Below are 20,950 nucleotides of genomic sequence, written 5' to 3'. Positions count from 1 at the left end.
CGAAGGAGGAGACAGAGGTCTCCAATCAGGGCTTTTCTGATGAGGGGGAGGAAATAGAGGGCAGCCAGGAGGAGGAAGAGGACTCCAGACCAGGCAGACACATATTTTCCGCAGATGATATAGAGGGTCTCCTTAGAGCAGTGTATGCGTCAGAAGAGATCCAAGAGCCTACAGCCCAGTTTTCTGCTCAGGATAGGATATATAGAGGCCTGGTTAAACCCCAATCCAGGTTTCTCCCAATCCACCAGGCCCTCAAAGACATCATTCTAAGAGAATGGAAGGAGCCTGAGAGGAAGCTCTTAAAAATTAAGACCTGGAAACGCACGTGCCCCTTCAAGGAGGAAGAGGAGGAAAGATTTTTTAAGACACCCAGACTAGATGCTTCCCTAGCACAGGTGTCCAAACAATCTGACCTCTCCTTCAAGGATGCAGGCCATATCGGGGGCCAAATGGACCGACAGTCCGAGACCCTTCTGCGCAGGGCTTAAAAGGCCAATGCTGCGGCCATGAGTCCAGCCTTGGCAACGGCTTGTGTGGCCAGGAACGCAGATATGTGGGTCACAAAGTTGATGTACTATGTGTCGCAAACTTCCAAGTCCAAACAGGTCTCCTTGGAGATGATTGGTAGAACCATGACCTACTTGGCAGACGCAGTGATCGAAACAGTACGTACAACTGCTAAGCCTGCGGCTCTTCGGAATTCCGCAAGCAGGGCCTTGTGACTTAAGTCCTGGGATGGGGACAACACATCTAAGACACGTTTGTGTTGTCTACTTTTTGACCTTTTGAGGGTTCCCTACTCTTTTGTTCTGGGTTGGACCAGGCCCTTTCTAGGTCTACAGAGAAGTTTCTGGTAAAGCCTAAGAAAGATGGGTGAAGATTTTTTTTGAGGCCCCCAGGTTAAGAACCGATTCAGGGATAAGAAGGAAGGCAAGAAATGGGGTGTTGGTAAGAGCAAACAAAAAGGAGGCCTCCTATTTTCCGGGCCCAAAATCCACTGACAAAGATACCAAGTGACATCAGGGTGGGGGGGCTCTCTCACTTTGTCACTTAGTGGGAAAGGATCACACAAAGCCCCCACATCCTACAGATAATAAGAGAGGGCTACAGGTTGGAATTACTCTCTTTGCTTTCCCCAAGCTTCCTTCTAACCCGCCTACCCAGGGATCAGCAGAAAGCAGTGGGTCTTCTTCAGCGTATCAGGCAGCTGGCAGAGCAGGGTGTTATAGTATAGGGATGAGCCGAACACCCCCCAGTTTGGTTCGCAGCAGAACATGCGAACAGGCAAAACACCATTAAAGTATATGGGACACAAACATGAATAATCAAAAGTGCTCATTTTAAAGGCTTATATGCAAGTTATTGTCATAAAAAGTATTTGGGGACCCGGGTCCTGCCCCAGGGGACATGTATCAATGCAAAAAAGTTTTTTCGGGAGCAGTGATTTTAATAATGATTAAAGTGAAAAAATAAAAGTGAAATATTCCTTTAAATTTCGTACCTAGGGGGTGTCTATAGTATGCCTGTAAAGCGCATGTTTCCTGTGTTTAGAACAGTCCAAGAGCAAATTGACATTTCTAAAGGAAAAAAAGTCATTTAAAACTACTCATGGCTATAATGAATTGCCGGTCCCGGCAATACAGATAAAAGAAGTAATTGAAGAAAATGGCATGGGGATCCCCAGTCCATTACCAGTCCCTTTGGGTCTGGTATGAATATTAAGGGGAACCCCAAACCAAATTTAAAAAAAAAATTGCGTGTGGGTTCCCCAAATTCCATACCATGCCCTTCAGGTCTGGTATGGATATTAAGGGGAAACCCACGCCAAAATAAAAAAAAAAATGGCATGGGGGTCCCCCTAAAATTCATACCAGACCCTTATCCGAGCACGCAACCTGGCAGGCCACAAGAAAAGAGGGGGATGAGAGAGTGCCCCCCCTGAACCATACCAGGCCACATGCCCTCAACATGGGGAGGGTGCTCTGGGGTAGCCCCCCAAAGCACCTTGTCCCCATGTTCATGTTCATGGGGACAAGGGCATCATCCCGACAACCATTGCCCGGTGGTTGTGGGGGTCTTCGGGTGGGGGGCTTATCAGAATCTGGAAGCCACCTTTAACAAGGGGACCCCCAGATTCTGGCCTCCCCCTCTGTGTGAAATGGTAACGGGGTACAAATGTACCCCTACTATTTCACAAAAAAGTGTCAAAATGACAAGACACGACTTGGTACAAGTCCTTTATTAAAAAATAAAAATGTCCCACAAAGTCATCTTCTCTTGCTCCGCCGACGGACTGAAAAAAAAAGGGACCCGACTCCATGGGAGCCTCCCCCCGTATGACGCGTCTTTGCTTTGACTGTTCTTTTATAACTGCCACACCATGATGTTCCCAGACTTCGTGGAACTTTTTTATTTGTTAATAAAAGACTTGTACCAAGCCGTGTCTTGTAATTTTTACCATTTTGACACTTTTTTTTTGTGAAATGGTAGGGATACATTTCTACCCCGTTACCATTTCACACGGGGGGAGGCCGGGATCTGGGGATCCCTTTGTTAAACATGGGGAAAAGGTTCTTTGGGGGGCTACCCCAAAGCACCCTCCCCATATTGAGGGCATGTGGCCTGGTATGGTTCAGGAGGGGGGGCACTGGTATGGAATTTGGGGGGACCCCCACGCATTTTTTAAATTTTTTAAATTTTGGTTTGGGGTTCCCCTAAATATTCATACCAGACCCAAAGGGACTGGTAATGAACTGGGGGGATCCCCATGCCATTTTTTTCAATGACTTCTTTTATCTGCATTGCTGGGACCGACAATTCATTATAACCGCAAATAGTTTTAAATGACTTTTTTTCCTTTAGAAATGTCATTTTGGTCTTGGACTACCACCTTATAATTAATTCAAGGGAGGTGGTTTTGCACCTCCATCTCCAAGGGATAGAGCTGATCCCCTATCTGGATGACCTTTTGGTTTACAACCAGAGTCGCGATCTACTACTGTCTGACCTGGACAAAGTAGTAAGTACCTTTGGAATCCCTGGGGTGGTTAATCAGCCAGGAAAAATCCTCTCTGATTCCAGCGCAGACCAAGGTTTACCTAGGGTTCCTGGTAGATTCTGCGGCACAGAAGCTTGTGTTGCCCCCAGGGAAAGTAGAGGGCCTGATAGCTGCAGTCTCGTCCCTCCTAGAGGCAGAGGAGGTCTCCTTCAGAGGAGTTATGAGATTCCTTGGGTTAATGACAGCTTGTATTCCTGCGGTGCCATGGGCTCTACTCCAGGACTCTCCAGCAGTTCCTCCTATTCTCCTGGGATGGAAAAAGGGGAACCTTAGACGAAAAAGTCTCCATTCCAGGAGGGGTAAAGGAGTCTTTGCAGTGGTGGCTCAACCCTCATAGGTTGGGGGAGGGTCACCTCTGGGCTCAGCTCCAACCCCTCAGAGTGACGACCAATGCCAGCGCCTGGGTTTGGGGAGCCCATCTGGAAGAACTGCGGGGCCCAGGGTGTCTGGAACCAAGTTCAGAGGGGCTCTTTCTCAGACTTCTGGGAGCTCTTGGTGGTCTGGGAAGCTTTGAAGGCTTTAGAAGAAAGAATCAATGGGAAAGAAGTTCAGATCCTTTCTGACAATTCAAGCACGGTGGCCTTCCTGAATCACCGGGGGGGCACCAGGTCCCACGCTCTTTTGGGCCTGACTCAAGAACTCCTGGAGTGGACGGAACAGAGGATCCTCTCAATTTCAGCAGTGTATATAAAGGGGGTCTGCAATGTTGAAGTCTGCCACCCAAACCCTGGTTTATTTAGGCTAGCGGCTTGGCTCTTGAAAGGGAGAGCCTGCGGCAGAGGGGGTGTTCAGAGAGAGTAATTGACACCCTGTTACAGAGTAGGAAGCCGGTTACCAGGCGTATTTACGCCAAATTTTGGGGATTCTTCTTGCGTTGGTGTCAAGCGAGGGGGACTTCCCAGCGGGAGATCCGTGCAATCATGGATTTCCTCCAGGATGGCGCGGATCAGGGTCTAGCTACTAGGACTCTCAGGGTCCAGGTGGCAGCCTTGTCCAGTTTTTTGGACGGCAGACTGGCACTGAACCCACTGATCAAGAGATTTTTGTCGACTAGGGAGAGGATGTCCCTGGTGCAAGTGAACCAATTTCCACCATGGGATCCTAACCTAGTCCTCGGAGCCCTGACCAAGGCACCGTTCGAGCCCTTGGCTCATATCCTGCCTAAATTACTTGCCTTAAGACAACCTTCCTGCTGGCCATTACAACGGCCAGGAGGATAGGTGATCTCCAGACTCTGTCTGTAAAAGAGCCCTTTTTCTTATTATTTGAAGACAGGATTATCCTCCAGCAGGATCCCCTGTACCTTCCGAAGGTGGCCTCACGGTTCCACAGGACGCAGGAGATCGTCCTTCCTTCATTTTGTGCCAATCATCAGAACAAGAAGGAAAGTTAATTTCATTGTTTAGATGTCTGACGGTGTCTGTTAGTTTATTTAGAGAGAGTGAAGGATTTTAGAAGGTCCAGTCACTTATTAGTTGGTTTTTGCGGCCAGAAGAAGGGTCAGCAAGCATCAAAAGCAACCATAGCAAGGTGGATTAGGCAGACCATTTCTGTAGCCTATGAGCAGGCTGGTAAAGTGGTTCCCACTAACCTTAAGGCACACTCAATAGTCTCTGGCGATTTCTTGGGCAGAAAGGGCTGGAGCATTGGTAGAACAGATCTGCAGAGCAGCTACGTGGAGAAGCCAGGGACTACAGGGTGGAAATGCTCTGACCTCAGGATTTGGCATTGGGTAAAAAGGTTCTACAGGCTGTTGTCCCACCCTAAGGTAGGCCTGAGCTACTTGCTCTTCTATCAGGATGCCGCCCTGAAGGAACGTCTTGAGAAAATGACCAGTTACACTTACCGGTGACCGTGTTTCTGGGAAGTCTTCCAGGATGGCAGGCCTACTTCCCACCTGTTTTTTGTGTGTTGGTGTTGTATGAACATTTGGTGTGGTTCTCACTCTCGTGCACTGGTGTGGGTCAATACTTTTTCACAACTGAGGAGCACAGGGAGGGACGGGGGTTTTTGGGCTGTTCTTTGATTGTGTTTCTTGTCAGGTGGGACCAGTTATCTCTCAGGGTGCCGTCCTGGAAGACTTCCCAAAAACACCGTTACCGGTATGTGTAACTGGTAATTTTCTCCAGAGATAAAACTATAATTCTACCACTTTATAAAACTCTGGTCAGGCCACATCTGGAGTATTCCATCCAGTTTTGGTCTCCAGTCCTCAGAAGGGATGTGCTGGAGCTGGAGAGAGTCCAAAGAAGGGCAACTAAATTAATTAGGGGGCTGGAGGACCTCAAATACGAGGAGCAACTACAAGCGCTAAATTTATTCTCGCTGGAAAAAAGACACTTGAGAGGAGATATGATAGCTATTTATAAATATCTCAGTGGTGATCCCAGCATGGGAAAAAAGCTATTCAATCTCAGGGGGTGTCAGAGGACACGGGGACACACAATGAGATTGGAGGAGAATCGATTTAACATTAAGCTGTGTAGGGTTTTTTTCACTCTCAGGGCAGTAAGAATGTGGAACTCTCTTCCACAAGTGGTGGGGGCTGAGGGGAGTATTGATATTTTTATCCACTTCAATACCTGGCTATAGTCGTATGACGTCTGCAGATGGGATCTCCCATCCTGGGTGGGCGTCATATGGTGTCCTCGGTTTCTCGCCGCTCTTGCGGGCCCGCGGTGATCGAGAATGAGGTGTATCCCTTGGACAGAGCCCATCCCAGATCCGTGTAAAGAGCCAATAAAAAATGTCTCTTTACCATGTGACCAGCTGTGTCCAATAACAGCCGGTCACATGTACTGCCCACATGCCCGGCACTCGTGCACGCCCCTAGGGAGCGCACAGAGTGGCTATCAGGGACGAGGCTTGTCACCCTGACACAGCCCAACCCTGATCGCATTAAAGAGCCAATGAAATTGGCTCTTTACCACGTCACCGGCTGTGTCCAATCACAGCTGGTCACAGAATGTCAACAAACCGCGGTAACGAGGTTCTCCTCCTCACACACTGATCGTGTGGGAGAAGGAGATTGCAATAACATCTTGTTACCGCTTACAGTCTACACTGACTGCTCCCCCCCTAATAAAGAGTACTTGTCGCCAGCCATCCGAGTACCTGTCACCAGCCATCCGAGTACCTGTCACAGACCATCTGAGTACCTGAGTAGCTGTCACAGTATATCTGAGTACCTGATTACCTGTCACAGCCCATCTGAGTACCCGAGTACCTGTCACAGTTCATCTGAGTACCCGAGTACCTGTCACAGCCCATTTAAGTACCTGTCACTGCCCATTTAAGTACCCGTCACCAGGCCATCAGAGTACCCGAGTACCTGTCACCAGGCCATCAGGGTACCCGAGTACCTGTCACCAGGACATCAGAGTAACCGAGTACCTGTCACCAGGCCATCAGAGTACCCGGGTACCTGTCACCAGGCCATCAGAGTACCCGGGTACCTGTCACCAGGCCATCAGAGTACCCGGGTGCCTGTCACCAGGCCATCAGAGTACCCGGGTGCCTGTCACCAGGCCATCAGAGTACCCGGGTACCTGTCACCAGGCCATCAGAGTACCCGGGTACCTGTCACCAGGCCATCAGAGTACCCGGGTACCTGTCACCAGGCCATCAGAGTACCCGGGTACCTGTCACCAGGCCATCAGAGTACCCGGGTACCTGTCACCAGGCCATCAGAGTACCCGGGTACCTGTCACCAGGCCATCAGAGTACCCGGGTACCTGTCACCAGGCCATCAGAGTACCCGGGTACCTGTCACCAGGCCATCAGAGTACCCGGGTACCTGTCACCAGGCCATCAAAGTACCCGAGTACCTGTCTTCAGCCCAACAGAGTACCCGAGTACCTACTTGCAGCCCATGCCTCATAGAATATACGTTGGGGTGTTTGCTTTCCAAAATGGGGTAATTTTGTGGGTAATTCCACTGTGCTAGTGCTCAAGGACCTTCAAAAGTGTGATAGGTAGGAATGAAATGAGATGTGTAATTTATGCTCCTAGAATGCCTGAAGGTACTACTTCAATGTTGGGCCTCTGTATGGCCAGGCTGTGTAAAAGTCTCACACATGTGGTATCGCCATACTCAGGATGAGTAGCAGAATGTGTTTTGGGGTGTAATTTTTTCTATATACATGCTATGTGTTAGAAATATCTTATAAATTGACAACTTTGAGTAAAAAAAAAAAAAAAAAAGATTTTCATTTTCTTTCCACGTTTTCTGAAGACTTGTGTAAAAAATTAACCGTTCAAGAGACTCATAATGCCTTGTAGAATATTGGGGTGTTTGTTTTCCAAAATGGGGTCATTTTGTGGGTAATTCCATTGTCCTGGTGCTCCAGGGCCTTCAAAAGTGTAATAGGCCGTTAGGAAATTAGGTGTGTAATTTATGCTCCTAGAACGCCTGACGGTGCTCCCTGCATGTTGGGCCTCTGTATGTAGCCAGGCTGTGTCAAAGTCTCACAAAAGCAGTATCGCCATACTCAGGAGGAGTAGCAGAATGTATTTTGGGGTGTAATTGGAAGTATGCATATGCTGTGTGTGAGAAATAACTTATCATGACAATTATGTGGAAAAAAATAAATAAAAATTCTTAATTTTCCCAAGAATTGTGGGAAAAAATTACAACTTCAAAAAACTCACCATGCCTCTTACTAAATACCTTTTGACTGTCTACTTTTCAAAAAGGGGGTATTTGTATTTTCCTGACATTTCAGGGCCTCAAGAAATGAGATAGGCCGTCAGTGCATCAAGTGTGATCAATTTTCAATGATTTCCACCATAGCTTGTGGACTCTATAACTTTCACAGATCCTAAATAATATCCACTAATTTGGGTTATTTTTACCAAAGAGATGTAGCAGTATAATTTTTGGCCCAAATTTATGAACAAAAATAACTTAATTGCAAAATTTTATCATAGAAACTAAAAAAAAATTTCGCTCTTTTTTCACTTATGTCGCAAAAAATATAAAAACCCAGTGGTGATTAAATACCACCAAAAGAAATCTCTATTTGTATGAAAAAAATTATAAAAATTTTGTTTGGGTACAGTTTTGCATGACTGAGTAATTGGCATTCAAAGTGTGAGAGCGCTGAAAGCTAATAATTGGTCTGGGCAGGAAGGGTGTATAAATGTCCTGTATTGAAATGGTTAAGAGACTCTTGGACGTGCATCTTAAAGAACACAACATACAGGGATATGGGAAATGATTATTGACACTGACACACGTGCACCTACACAGGTCAGACTGGGTGGACTATTGTCTTTATTCAACCTTACCTACTATGTAACTATGTCCTGCATTCTGCACACTGTACCCTTCTCCTGCATCTCATGTCCTGTGGTGACCTACACCCTTCTCTGGTACCCGACACCCCATGTCCTGCATTCTGCACACAGCACAACATGTCCTGCACACTTCTCCTGCACCTTGCATCCCAAGTCCTGTGTTCTGCACCTCAAAAATTACTTGCCCTGCCGAAGGCTCCGATAACCCACACTTCCCTTAAAATCTCTCCTAACTTTTTTAGCTGGCTCCTAGATTAAGGGGAAATTTGTCAAGCCCCACCTTAAGTGACTTCTTCCCCTCCCCCTCATCTCCTTCATTATATAAGTCATGCTGAGATAATCTCCCATTGCCTGAGCAATATTCTCATTTGTCTCTGAGCTCCTTCTTGCTATTCCTCGTCCTGCCTGTTGTTTCCTTGGATTGATTTTCTGTGTAGTGACCCCGGCTTCATCTCTTGTATGCGCTTGTCTGTTGCTTGTCCTGACCTTTATCCTGATTCCTGGATCTCCTCCTCATCTCTCCTCCATATCCTCTTACACAGCTTTTCTCCACACCTGCAGTGACCCTGGGGGGTGGAAACTTGGCACCAGCACTCAGCAAAATCCATCCCCACCATTAGGAGCTCTGGAGAAAATGGTCCGATATTATTATTATTATTCACGATTTATATAGCGCCAACAGTTTACGCATTGCTTTACAATGTAGAGGGGAGACAGCACAATTACAGTACAGTTCAATACACAAGGGACAGGAGGGCCCGTCCGTTCAGGGATCTCCTAAAAGTGGACAGGTTAGGGGCTGATCGAATATACTGGGGCAGAGAGTTCCAGAGGATGGGAGAGGCTCTAGAGAAGTCCTGAAGGTGGACAGGTTAGGGGCTGATTGGATATACCGGGGCAGGGAGTTCCAGAGGATGGGAGAGGCTCTGAAGAAGTCGTGAAGACGAGCATGGGAGGAGGTAACAAGGGAGCTAGAGAGCAGGAGGTCCTGGGAGGAGTGGAGGGGACGATTTGGGCGATATCTGCAGATGAGGTTGGTGATGTAGATGGGGCGATGTTGTGGATGGCCTTGTGTGTTGTGGATGGCATTTTGAATTTTATACGGTGGGGTAGGGGAAGCCAGTGAAAGGATTGGCAGAGAGGAGCAGCAGTCACGGATCAATTAGTGAAGTGTATTAGTCTAGCAGCAGCATTCATAATAGACTGAAGGGGGAGGAGCCTGTGTAAGGGTCAGCCATTAAGGAGAGAGTTGCAGTAATCAAGGCGGGAAATAATAAAGGAGTGAATAAGTTGCTTTGTGGTGTCATTAGTCAGGAAGGGTCGAATTCTGGAGATGTTGCGGAGGTTAAGGCGGCAGGATTTAGCCAGTGATTGGATGTGGGGGCTGAAGGAGAGGTCAGAGTGAAGTTTTACACCCAGGACCCTGGCATGTGTGGAGGGACCAATGGTTGTGCTGTTGATATTAATGGTAAAGTCATGGTGGGGGGATCGGGAAGGAGGAAATATTACAAGCTCAGTTTTAGAAAGATTGAGTTTGAGAAAGTGGTGTGACATCCATGCTGATATGTCACTCAGTAAGTTTGAGATCCGTGAGGTGATCGAGGGGGTGAGTTGAGGAGTGGAGAGATAGATCTGGGTGTCATCGGCATAGAGGTGGTATTGGAAGCCATGGGAGGTTATCAACTGGCCCAGGGAAGAGGTATAGAGCAACAATAGGAGGGACCCAAGGACAGAGCCTTGGGGTACCCCAACAGAGAGAGAAAGAGGAGCGGAGGAGATGGAGTTGTAAGTGACACTAAAAGTGCGCTGAGATAGGTAGGAGGAGAACCAGGATAAAGCAGAATCACAGAGGCCAAGGGAGTGTAGTTTGCTGAGGAAGAGCGGGTGGTCAACTGTGTCAAAGGCAGCAGAGAGGTCTAAGAGTATGAATATGGAGTAATGGCTGATATTTACACTCCGTTCCTCCGCACGTCACCTGATCACATGAGAGCTTACTTTCACAGATTCCTGACAGATTTCTGTATGGTAAAGGTCAAAGTTCACTCTTCAGCTTAGGAGAGGAGGGATGCACCCAGGAACAATGATTTGGTTTGCACAGGAGCCTCATATAGAAGACCCCTCAAATCTCCCCATCCAAATGTCCCTCCATTCAGAGTCTATATGTCCTATGACATCACACTGACCTCACAGCTCCTCCCAATGTCCCTCCATCCAGAGTCTATATGTCCTATGACATCACACTGACCTCACAGCTCCTCCTCCCAATGTCCCTCCATCCACAGTCTATATGTCCTATGACATCACACTGACCTCACAGCTCCTCCTCCCAATGTCCCTCCAACTGGATTTTTCTTCTGATACTCTTAGGATGTGGGCGGATCCTTGGCATCCTCACTTACAAAGTAGGACTGTTGGTCCTGCATTGTATGTATTGATGTCAGAATACCTGCAACAAACTTTTAAACACGGAGTGTGGGGGTCCTGTGTGGGTAAATTCTACATCAGCCTTAGGGATGTGACAAGGGATGTGTCTGGATGGTGACTGTATCATTGTGTGTGTCAGGTTCCTATAAGGTGTCAGGATGTCACTGTCTATTTCTCCATGGAGGAGTGGGAGTATTTAGAAGGACACAAGGATCTCAACAAGGACGTCATGATGGACAATCAGCTGCCCCTCACATCACCGGGTAAGAGGAGACTTTATTGTAAAGGAGAGAGCAGTACGGAGGCTCCACCTAGATCCCCCATCATCTGATAAACACATAGAAACAATGTATTCAGTCAGTGTGTGTGTTTCCTACAGATGGATCTAGTAATGGGAACCCACCAGAGAGATGTCCCCATCCTCCGTATTCCCGGGATTCCAAACAGGAAGATCACACCACCCCCCACCATCATCAGGTAGATGAGGAACAATCACTGATAGTATCATTAGGATCTGTATATTGCCTGCATTGTTACTATTGATGTAATTTTTATTATATATTCAGAGTGGAAACCAGAGAGATTCTAAAGTTGAGGTTAAAGAGGAGATAAAAGAGGAGGATGATGAGGATGGGGTGATGGAGGAGTCAGAGTCTCTAAAAGAACACAAAGATCTGTACCAGGACACCATGGTGGAGTCATCCAGCTACAGAAACTCACCAGAGAGATGTCCCTGTCCTCTGTATTCCCGGGATTCCACACAGGAAGATTATACCATCCCTCACTGTTACAAGGTTGGTGGGGTGGAGCATCTAGAACATGGACTCGTAGAGATGATGTGTGGATTTTTTATGTGATGTCACAATAATAAATCCTATTGTTTAATTTTCTTGATTTAGAGTGGAGATCCAATCGATATAGAATTTGAGGTTAAATCAGAAGAAGAGAAGTATGTGAGGCATGATCAGCAGTCTATGGAGGAGTATGGACAAACGGGGACATTTATAGAGGAGGACACTCCTACAGAGATCAGCACAGGTGGGTCATTAACACTAAATACCTCCCTCCACCCATACTGCTCACTGATTGGTCCAGAGTAGGGCAAGGACTGGATGATAATCTTCCTTCTCTGTGCTGAAGACACAATTTATGTATCTAGACTGCATTTATGGAGATTCTGGGGTTCAGCTGGGTTCACTAGGGTTGCCCCGATACCACTTTTTTAAGACTGAGTACAAGTACCAATACTTTTTTCAAGTACTTGCCGATACCAATTACCGATACTTTTTTAAATGTCATGTGACAGTTTGACTGATGGGCACTGATAGGTGGCACTGACTGGCACTTATGGGCACTGACAGGTGGCTGGCACTGATAGACGGCACTTATGGGCACTGATAGGCAGGACTTTTGGGCACTGATAGGTGGCACTGACAGGTGGCTGGCACTGATAGACAACACTGATAGGTGGCTGGCACTGAAATGCAGCAATAAATGACATGAGGAAAGGATTTATTTTTGAAATGCTGTGCTGTGAAGCCCATCTTGGTACACCCTGCCGCAGTAAGCAGCAGCAGACATCTTGTTACACCCAGCCCACATAGTTCGAGCTGGGTGTAACAAGATGTCCGCTGCTGGCTTACTACAGCCGAGTGCAGGGTGTACCAAGATGGGCGTCGGGATGTTCAGCCGCCGACGTCTCTCTCTGTTATGTCTCTCTCTCTCTCTCTCTGAATTCTCCCTCTCCTTCGTATGTCTCTCTCTTCCTGATCTCTCTCTGTAATTTTGTACCGGGATCTCCCGAGGAGATAGGAAAGTGAAAGTAAACTCAGCTTCAATCTCTGTCACAGCGAGGTACAGGGCAGCAGAAGACACGCCCCCTTCACACACGCCCTCTTGTAATGTGTATCATTACACAGGCTAACTCCTCCCACCCTCTCCGTCCACACGCTGACTCCGCCCACCCACTCCGTCCACATGCCGACTCCGCCTGCCCTCTCCGTCCACACGCTGACTCCGCCCGCCAACCATGTGTCGGATAAGGCATCGGGAGCATTTGTGCGAGTACAAGTACTCGTGCAAATGCCCAGTATCGGTCCCGATACTAGTATCGGGACAACCCTAATTTTCACCATAAATGTTGCTCAACCTAGGCACCTTGGGTATGTGCTTTGGGTCTTCTACCTCATGACCAGGGATAAGCATGATCTCTGACAGAACAATCCCCCCAGGATTACTTGCTTTGTTTGCTGGCTGTGCCAGGTGGAGGGATGTCTGTATAGTCTCAGACCCAAGTCACTGAGTGCAGTCTCAGGAGATGGGAGGCAGCAGTGTGGGACCTCTGCAACTTGTCTCATGTAAACATTTAAGCTTCCACTGAATACCAATATTATGAGTCTTGACCCTTACACTGTATAATTTATATTATATATTACATACTCCTGACCCCTGCACTATATACTCTGTTGTACATTACATATTCCTGATAACTGCGCTATATTCTCTGTTGTACATTACATATTCCTGACCCCTGCACTATATACTCTATGTTGTACATTACATAGTCCTGACTTCTGCTCTCTCCCCTCTCCCCACTGCTATATATACACATAATATGTATTCTCTTTAGTTACACCCATTTCCTACCAGCTGGACATTTCATATCTGATGATTTGATTGGCGCACAGCAGGAACCAATCAGCTCATGTCTAGTAATAATCTTTTTATTTATATTTTAGTAGATGGACGGGAGATGAGGAAAACCTCAGAGGATTGTCTCACTTTGTCTCCAGACTGTAAAGTAGAAGATGAGGACATCACACAGTATAGTCCAGGAGAAAACCCGACTACCTCAAATGTCCATCCGACACGACACAGTGTAGATGGACCATCGTATTCCTCTTATCCTGAGGAACCTCAGACTGTGAGGGACGGTGCCATCCTTCCAACAGATAAGAGGTTTTCCTGTACTGAGTGCGGGAAGTGTTTCCCTTCTAAATCCAAACTTAATGTGCATGTAAGATCTCACACGGGGGAGAAGCCATATTCCTGTCCTGAGTGTGGGAAATGTTTTTCACAGAAGTCCAGTCTAGACACACATCAGAAATCTCACACAGGGGAGAAACCGTATGTCTGTACTGAGTGTGGGAAGTGTTTCCATTATAAATCCTATCTTAATAGGCATAAAAGATCTCATACAGGAGAGAAGCCGTATTCCTGTACTGAGTGCGGGAAATGTTTTTCAGTGAAGTCCAATCTTTACACACATCAAAGATCTCACACGGGAGAGAAGCCATATTCCTGTCCTGAGTGTGGGAAATGTTTTTCAGTGATGTCCAATCTTTACAAACATCAAAGATCTCACACGGGGGAGAAGCCGTATTCCTGTCCTGAGTGTGGAAAATGTTTTTCAGAGAAGTGCAATCTCTACACACATCAGAGATCTCACACGGGGGAGAAACCATATTCCTGTCCTGAGTGTGGGAAATGTTTTTTAGTAAAGTCCAGTCTTGACACACATCAGAGATCTCACACAGGGGAGAAGCCGTATTCCTGTCCTGAGTGCGGGAAATGTTTTTCACAGAAGTCTGATCTTTACACACATCAGAGATCTCACACGGGGGAGAAGCCGTATTCCTGTCCTGAGTGCGGGAAATGTTTTTCACAGAAGTCTGATCTTTACAGACATCAGAGAACTCACACAGGGGAGAAGCCGTATTCCTGTCCTGAGTGTGGGAAATGCTTTGTACTAAAGTCACAACTTTTCACACATCAGAGTTATCATAACGGTATTAGTCCAGGAGAAAACCCGGCTACCTCAAATGTCTGTCCGGCACCACACAGTGTAGATAGACCATCGTATTCCTCTTATCCTGAGGAACCTCAGACTGTGAGGGACGGTGCCGTCCTTCCAACAGAAAAGAGCTTTTCCTGTACTGAGTGCGGGAAGTGTTTCCGTTCTAAATCCCATCTTAATGTGCATAAAATATCTCACACAGGAGAGAAGCCGTATTCCTGTCCTGAGTGCGGGAAATGTTTTTCACAGAAGTCCCATCTTTACACACATCAGAGATCTCACACGGGGGAGAAACCGTATTCCTGTACTGAGTGCGGGAAGTGTTTCCATTATAAATCCTATCTTAATAGGCATGAAAGATCTCACACAGGAGAGAAGCCGTATTCCTGTCCTGAGTGCGGGAAATGTTTCCCTTCTAAATCCAATCTTAATGAGCATATAAGATCACACACGGGGGAGAAGCCGTACTCCTGTCTTGAGTGTGGAAAATGTTTTTCAGTGAAGTGCAGTCTTGACACACATCAGAGATCTCACACGGGGGAGAAGCCGTATTCCTGTCCTGAGTGCGGGAAATGTTTTTCACAGAAGTCCCATCTTCACACACATCAGAAATCTCACATGGGGAGAAGTCGTATTCCTGTCCTGAGTGAGGGAATTGTTCCTCACTGAAGTCCTGTCTTCCTGTACATCAGGGATCCCACACAACCCTCGAGGTGTATTAGTGCCTTGAGTGCAGGAAATGTCTTCTATGTGAATGTTGCTGGACATCACAGCTCTCATGTGGGGAAGAAGCACACCCTGATATACACCTCAGATATAGTCCATGGCTGATCTTCATCATGTAAGAAACAGTTCTTAAGGAGATCAGAGATCACCAAAGACATGGATGAAGTGTTGTACTGTGTTGGCCATTGATAGCAGGAGAAAAATAAAAATGTGGTGTAAACTTTCACAAACACTTAGAGGTCTATTAAAAAAAAATAGTTGAATGTGACCGGCATTCACCCGGAAGTGATGAATATTGGATGTATTGTATTTCATACACTGATTTCCTTGGCACCATCTAGTGGCCATAATGTGGTATTGTGCTATTTTTATTGCAGTATTTCAGGAAAAATACTCCATTATGGTCACTAGATGGAGCTGATGGTCATAGGAAATCACTGAGGTGAATTATGGCTAGTAGAGCCCTTAATTATCATTTGTCAGGCATGGTTTGATTGTAATATCTGAGATTGGACTCATGCACTTGTGAGTTAAGTAGACACTGAAGGATAAAAGTGCAATGAACCACATTGGCAACCAGCCTCTGATGCAGAGATGGGTGAAAGCGGTCAGGCCAGCGCGGCCCATCTCTGGACTACATGCCTTTGACCCATATATGGTTCTACACACTTTAGAAGACTGCTGTTTTCAAAGACAAGGGAGGACCTTCCCCCCCGGGACCCTGGACCTGTGGACTTGATGACAAGCTGATAAGTACAGTATAAATACATTTACCATTCTTTGGAAAGGACTATTACTTTTTGGAAAGGATTACCTCTTCACATTGCTCTTTCATTTGGGGTTTGAGAGCAAGACCTCATAGGGACTCTGATTGGTACAGTGAGAGGGAGGCCAAGGAGGACCATGTTCTTCTGGTTTTAGTGAGCCACACATCACTTTATTGGACCCCCATATTCATCACTATTCCACTTGTACATCTCCTCCTGACCACTGTTACCCAGCAACGCTCCCCTATTTCTTTACACCTACCTTCTAGATCAATACAATCATCTACTTATCCATCTTTTTCCAATGCAGATCGGGAGAACCATTCATATCATCTCATAGCTTCCACTTTGTGCTTTGACTTTATCCATCCTCCCTTTTTAAATATCAGTTCAACATTTGGGTCACTCTTCAGAGGTCGCTTAGACCTGGGGATATTATCCCAGCTGTATTACAGCATTTTTATAACTCCTGCAATTTGAGTGGAATTGCACCACCTGTCCGGAGATGTCCTTTTGTTTTTATAGCTTTAATGCTGATATATGCATGATGTTTTTTAATGTCTTTCTTATCTTTGACACCGATAAATCTTTTTTGCTAATCATGTTTGTATGGTGAAAGAAGTTCCATAGATATGTGCTACCACAGCCTTGGTTGAGCTATTACAGGTTTTCATTTCAAGTTTGCCATTTAATCTTCATACCGTGAGCTCCAATCCTCTCCTTTTCCCTCTTTTTTTCATTTTGTCATTTTTAGTCTAACGTCTTTGAGGTTATTCAATCCCCATATATTAGTATTGTTTCTTTTTTGACATACTAATTAGGTAGGCGGCTCGCTGAGGGTCCAACATATATTTTTAGTGTATCATAAAAGTTATTTAAACAAACACTAATAAACCAGCCATTGATTTAAAATGGGAAATACTGCATTTGGCCTTTAGATGGCGCTAAGTATCAAAGAAATTAGCCCCATCTAATAGTAAATATGGTATTTTCCATTTTAAATCAATGGAAACCATTCAAACAGCTTGGAAAAAAGTCTATCAACGTTTGTTCTCCCCATCCCATTCACACAGAAGGAATGTACATGCACTTTCCATGGATTTATAACTATGCAAATGTTTTATGAATAGACCCTAATTCAGTTGTGTCACTAGGGGGGGTGTCATCGGGTGCGGAAAAAATTGGTGTCACCCCCCCACCAACTATAGTCCCCCCCCTAGTACAGACCCCCCTCCACTGACTACAGACCCCCTCTCTCAGTAAAGACCCCTCTCCACTAACTAGAGACCCACATTCACCAGTATAGACCTCCCCCTCAGTATAGACCCCCTCTGAGAGCAGACACTCCCCCTGTGCAGACCCTCCCTCAGTGCAGACCCCCCTCAGTACCCGTGCTAGTAGACCCTTCTCCCACAGCGCCCCCCGCACATGTCCATCTACATTACAATACAGTGTACAGACCTCAGACAGCGCAGCACATGCACAGCGGTGTGTCCCTCTGACTCCCTCCTCCTAGGAAATATATGTAATAATATTGCGCTAACTATATAGAACAAGCAGCCAACATAACCAATAGACAGATTGCAAGGAAATAAACGTGTATAACAATGTGGCGCTGAAAAAAATATATTGTCCGTTATCAGGCAACAAATTCACCAGAATGTACGTCTGGAGATTGGCTTGAGCGATAAAGTTTTACTAGACAAACTCAATTTAATGAGCCTGAAAGGTATATAAGTGATAACTCAAACTTTAATGCTTGACGCATGTGAGTAGTGTTCATCCTATTTTAAATCATACATATGAAAGTGATAGCTTCCTAAAATCAAAAATAATTATTAGGACCTGTGTACTCCCATAAGAAGTGCATACAAAAAGTACCCATGTACAAACGCATGCATACATCTAAAAACGTGAAACACGTGTAACAGTAACAAAAAATTACACCTATATATGACAAATGGTGATGAAATTAAGTGTAGAAACAAAAACAGGTGAATATTATCATGTGTATCAACTCAACAAAGTTGATTAATCGGTGTTCACCAAAATATTAAATAGTGCATAAATCTGGTGTTGGAAGTGTTGAAGAGGAACCAGTCCAATGCTTCCCAATGGGTTGGATTTCCTTGCTCTGGAATAACTGGAATGGACCTTGGGGTGACCTGGCACTAGGATATCTGGTGGATGTATATAGCGAATAAAATACCCTTACCAGAATGGGTGGACTCACTAGCCAAGGGCTGCGAGTCAGACAAGCTTGTATCCAAACCATCCAAGGAATGGTTATCCCAGGGGAGATGGGTGCCGAACCTGATCCTGACGCTGTGAAGCGTGGTAGAGATTACTCACCGATCGTCCCGATCGTAATAATACACTCTTGGGATCTCTCCGGTTCAAACAAGCAGATGCTGATACATACACTCCGAATGTTGGTCAATCAGTAGGGTGTATGCCCGTCAAGGGGAAAAAATGAAAAAAATCCTCCACATAGTGTAAATCTGCTTCATAAGAAATTTAATGAAGTAAAAAGGTATTTGGGTACTGACACAAATAAAACCCAAAATAAAAACTGACAGTATATAAAAAAGCGCTTATAAAATAAGTGGCTCAGCAGGCATATCGGACCCGACGCGTTTCGTCCTTGTGGACTTCAACTGGGGTGCATGCCTGCTAGCCACTGACATCTTTATATATGAAATATACAACCAAACATCAAAATCACCTGTTTTCGCCATGTGAAGCACCACTTCCGGGTTTATGGAAAAATGGCGTCCAGGATGTTATCTCTGGCAAATGGGGAGAGGGTGAAGAACCAAGCCTCGATCTGGTCCTCCTATGAAGTGTTACCTCAGTGTTCAGGCCCACTCATTAGCACTGAGAATAATGGACATTAAACTCGTCCAATCCCGGTGTGCCTATCCGCTGAATCCACTGACGTGGACCGCACAGCGTAACGCACGTTGGTCGTCATCAATAGTCTTGCGAGACCCATCGGCGCCAATAGACCTTGGAACGCGAATGCGGTTCAAGTGGATAGGATAGCGTAAAACTACGTCAGCCTTCACCAATAATACCGCGAGACGTGCCGATGGTATCAGACCTTGGAACGCTATTTGCGATCCAAGCCTCAATATGGGCTGTGTTGTGAGTTAAACTTCCGGATTTTAAACGGAAAAAAGAAACAAGGGGACACTCATGACATAATTAACGGTGATGTACAAATATATTTACCTTAAGAAAGATTTCAGAACTATAAGTATACCGCTTCACATAACGCCAACAGTATAATTACATATAACGTAGTTCACATAAGAAACTATAATATAAATCCATATAAATGGAAAACTAAATATTCACAGATCTATACATGTAAAAAACGTTATATCTCTATAAAGGTGGAACCCCTATATGAGGTGGTAATAATCTCTATCCACTAATTAATAGCTCCATCAAATGGGTGTATCTGCAGATCATTCAAAATAATCGGTGTGGAGTCTAGATGACAGTAAATACTAAAAGTTAAAATATATCAAAAAGGGGGGAGAGAGCAGGACTCATACTCAAGGTTAATTAATGGTGAATGCATTAATGCCTAATACTGATGATCTAATGCTCAAGATTGATTGATGAATGCATTAATGTCCCAATCGATGTTGAGACCATTTTTAATTGGTGTATCCAGAAAGTCTCTAATTTGGACACGCCCCTCTTCAGTGACTTGCCTCTCCAGTGGGGGACAAACTTATCTATAACTTGAAAGCTCGTCCCCATTGGATTCTGATGATGACAGTGAAGAAAATGTCTCGGGACGCTATGATTAGTATGTCCTTTTTTGATATTAGTTATATGTTCATTTGCTCTCACGGAGAAGTACTCAAGGCCACAGCCCCTCCCCCTCCATATATTCTGCACTTACCAGCTCAGGAGAGATTTGTGTGAGAACGTTTATCCCAACTCTATAATATGGGCAGAGCAAGGGAGGAGACTCGCTCTCACACTGATCTCCGGGCTGTGGGCTCTGGCTGTGTCACTGAAGCATGGAGAGGCTGGGTATATATAGAGAGTCTGGGTATACAGAGAGGCTGGGTATACAGAAGATAGGCTGGGTATATACAGAGAGGCGGCTGGTATATACACAAGGAGGCTGGGTATATACAGAGAGGCTGGGTATGCAGAAGAGAGGCTGGGTATATACAGAGAGGCTAGGTATATACAGAGAGGCTGGTATATACAGAGAGGCTGGGTATATACAGAGAGGCTGGGCATACAGAGAGGCTGGGTATATACAGAGAGGCTGGGTATACAGAAGATAGGCTAGGTATATACAGAGAGGCTGGGTATACAGAGAGGCTGGGTATATACAGAGAGGCTGGGTATATACAGAGAGGCTGGTATATACAGAGAGGCTGGGTATACAGAGAGAGGCTGGTATATACAGAGAGGCTTGGTATATACAGAGAGGCTGGGTATATACAGAGGCTGGTATATACAGAGAGGCTGGTATATACAGAGAGGCTAGTATATACAGAGAGGCTGGTATATACAGAGAGGCTGGTATATACAGAGAGGCTGGGTATACAGATTCCCCCTCCATATATTCTGCACTTACCAGCTCAGGAGAGATTTGTGTGAGACTCTATAATATGGGCAGAGCAAGGGAGGAGACTCGCTCTCACACTGATCTCCGGGCTCTGGCTGTGTCACTGAAGCACGGAGTGCAGACTCAGTGAGAGTGCGGCGGCACCTGTCTCCCCCAGGTGGGGACCTCCAATCCTCCCTAGCCACTCCATATATATTTCAGCATCTCCCTAAGCATGAGCATCGCCCACTACAACTTTGGATCCACCACGGGGGGGGGGTGAGGAGGGTGGGGTGGGA

General features: G+C 45.8%; 1 protein-coding gene across 1 annotated transcript in view; it reads left to right on the top strand.

Moving 5' to 3' along the window:
• The window catches only part of LOC141121774 (uncharacterized), a 144,271-nt gene that overhangs the window by 5,719 nt on the left and 117,602 nt on the right, over positions 1–20,950 (top strand). Inside the window, exons 2-6 of the mRNA XM_073611493.1 lie at positions 10,920–11,043; positions 11,160–11,257; positions 11,347–11,574; positions 11,680–11,818; positions 13,519–15,239. Of these exons, the coding sequence (XP_073467594.1) occupies positions 10,959–11,043; positions 11,160–11,257; positions 11,347–11,574; positions 11,680–11,818; positions 13,519–15,239 (2,271 nt within the window). The 5' untranslated portion in view covers positions 10,920–10,958. The remainder of the gene's footprint in view (positions 1–10,919; positions 11,044–11,159; positions 11,258–11,346; positions 11,575–11,679; positions 11,819–13,518; positions 15,240–20,950) is intronic.

The sequence above is a fragment of the Aquarana catesbeiana genome, unplaced genomic scaffold (assembly GCF_042186555.1).
Source record: "Aquarana catesbeiana isolate 2022-GZ unplaced genomic scaffold, ASM4218655v1 unanchor229, whole genome shotgun sequence".
Classification (NCBI taxonomy): domain Eukaryota; kingdom Metazoa; phylum Chordata; class Amphibia; order Anura; family Ranidae; genus Aquarana; species Aquarana catesbeiana.
The sequence above is the reverse complement of the archived record's forward strand: the minus strand, read 5'-3'. Positions and strand labels throughout refer to the sequence as shown.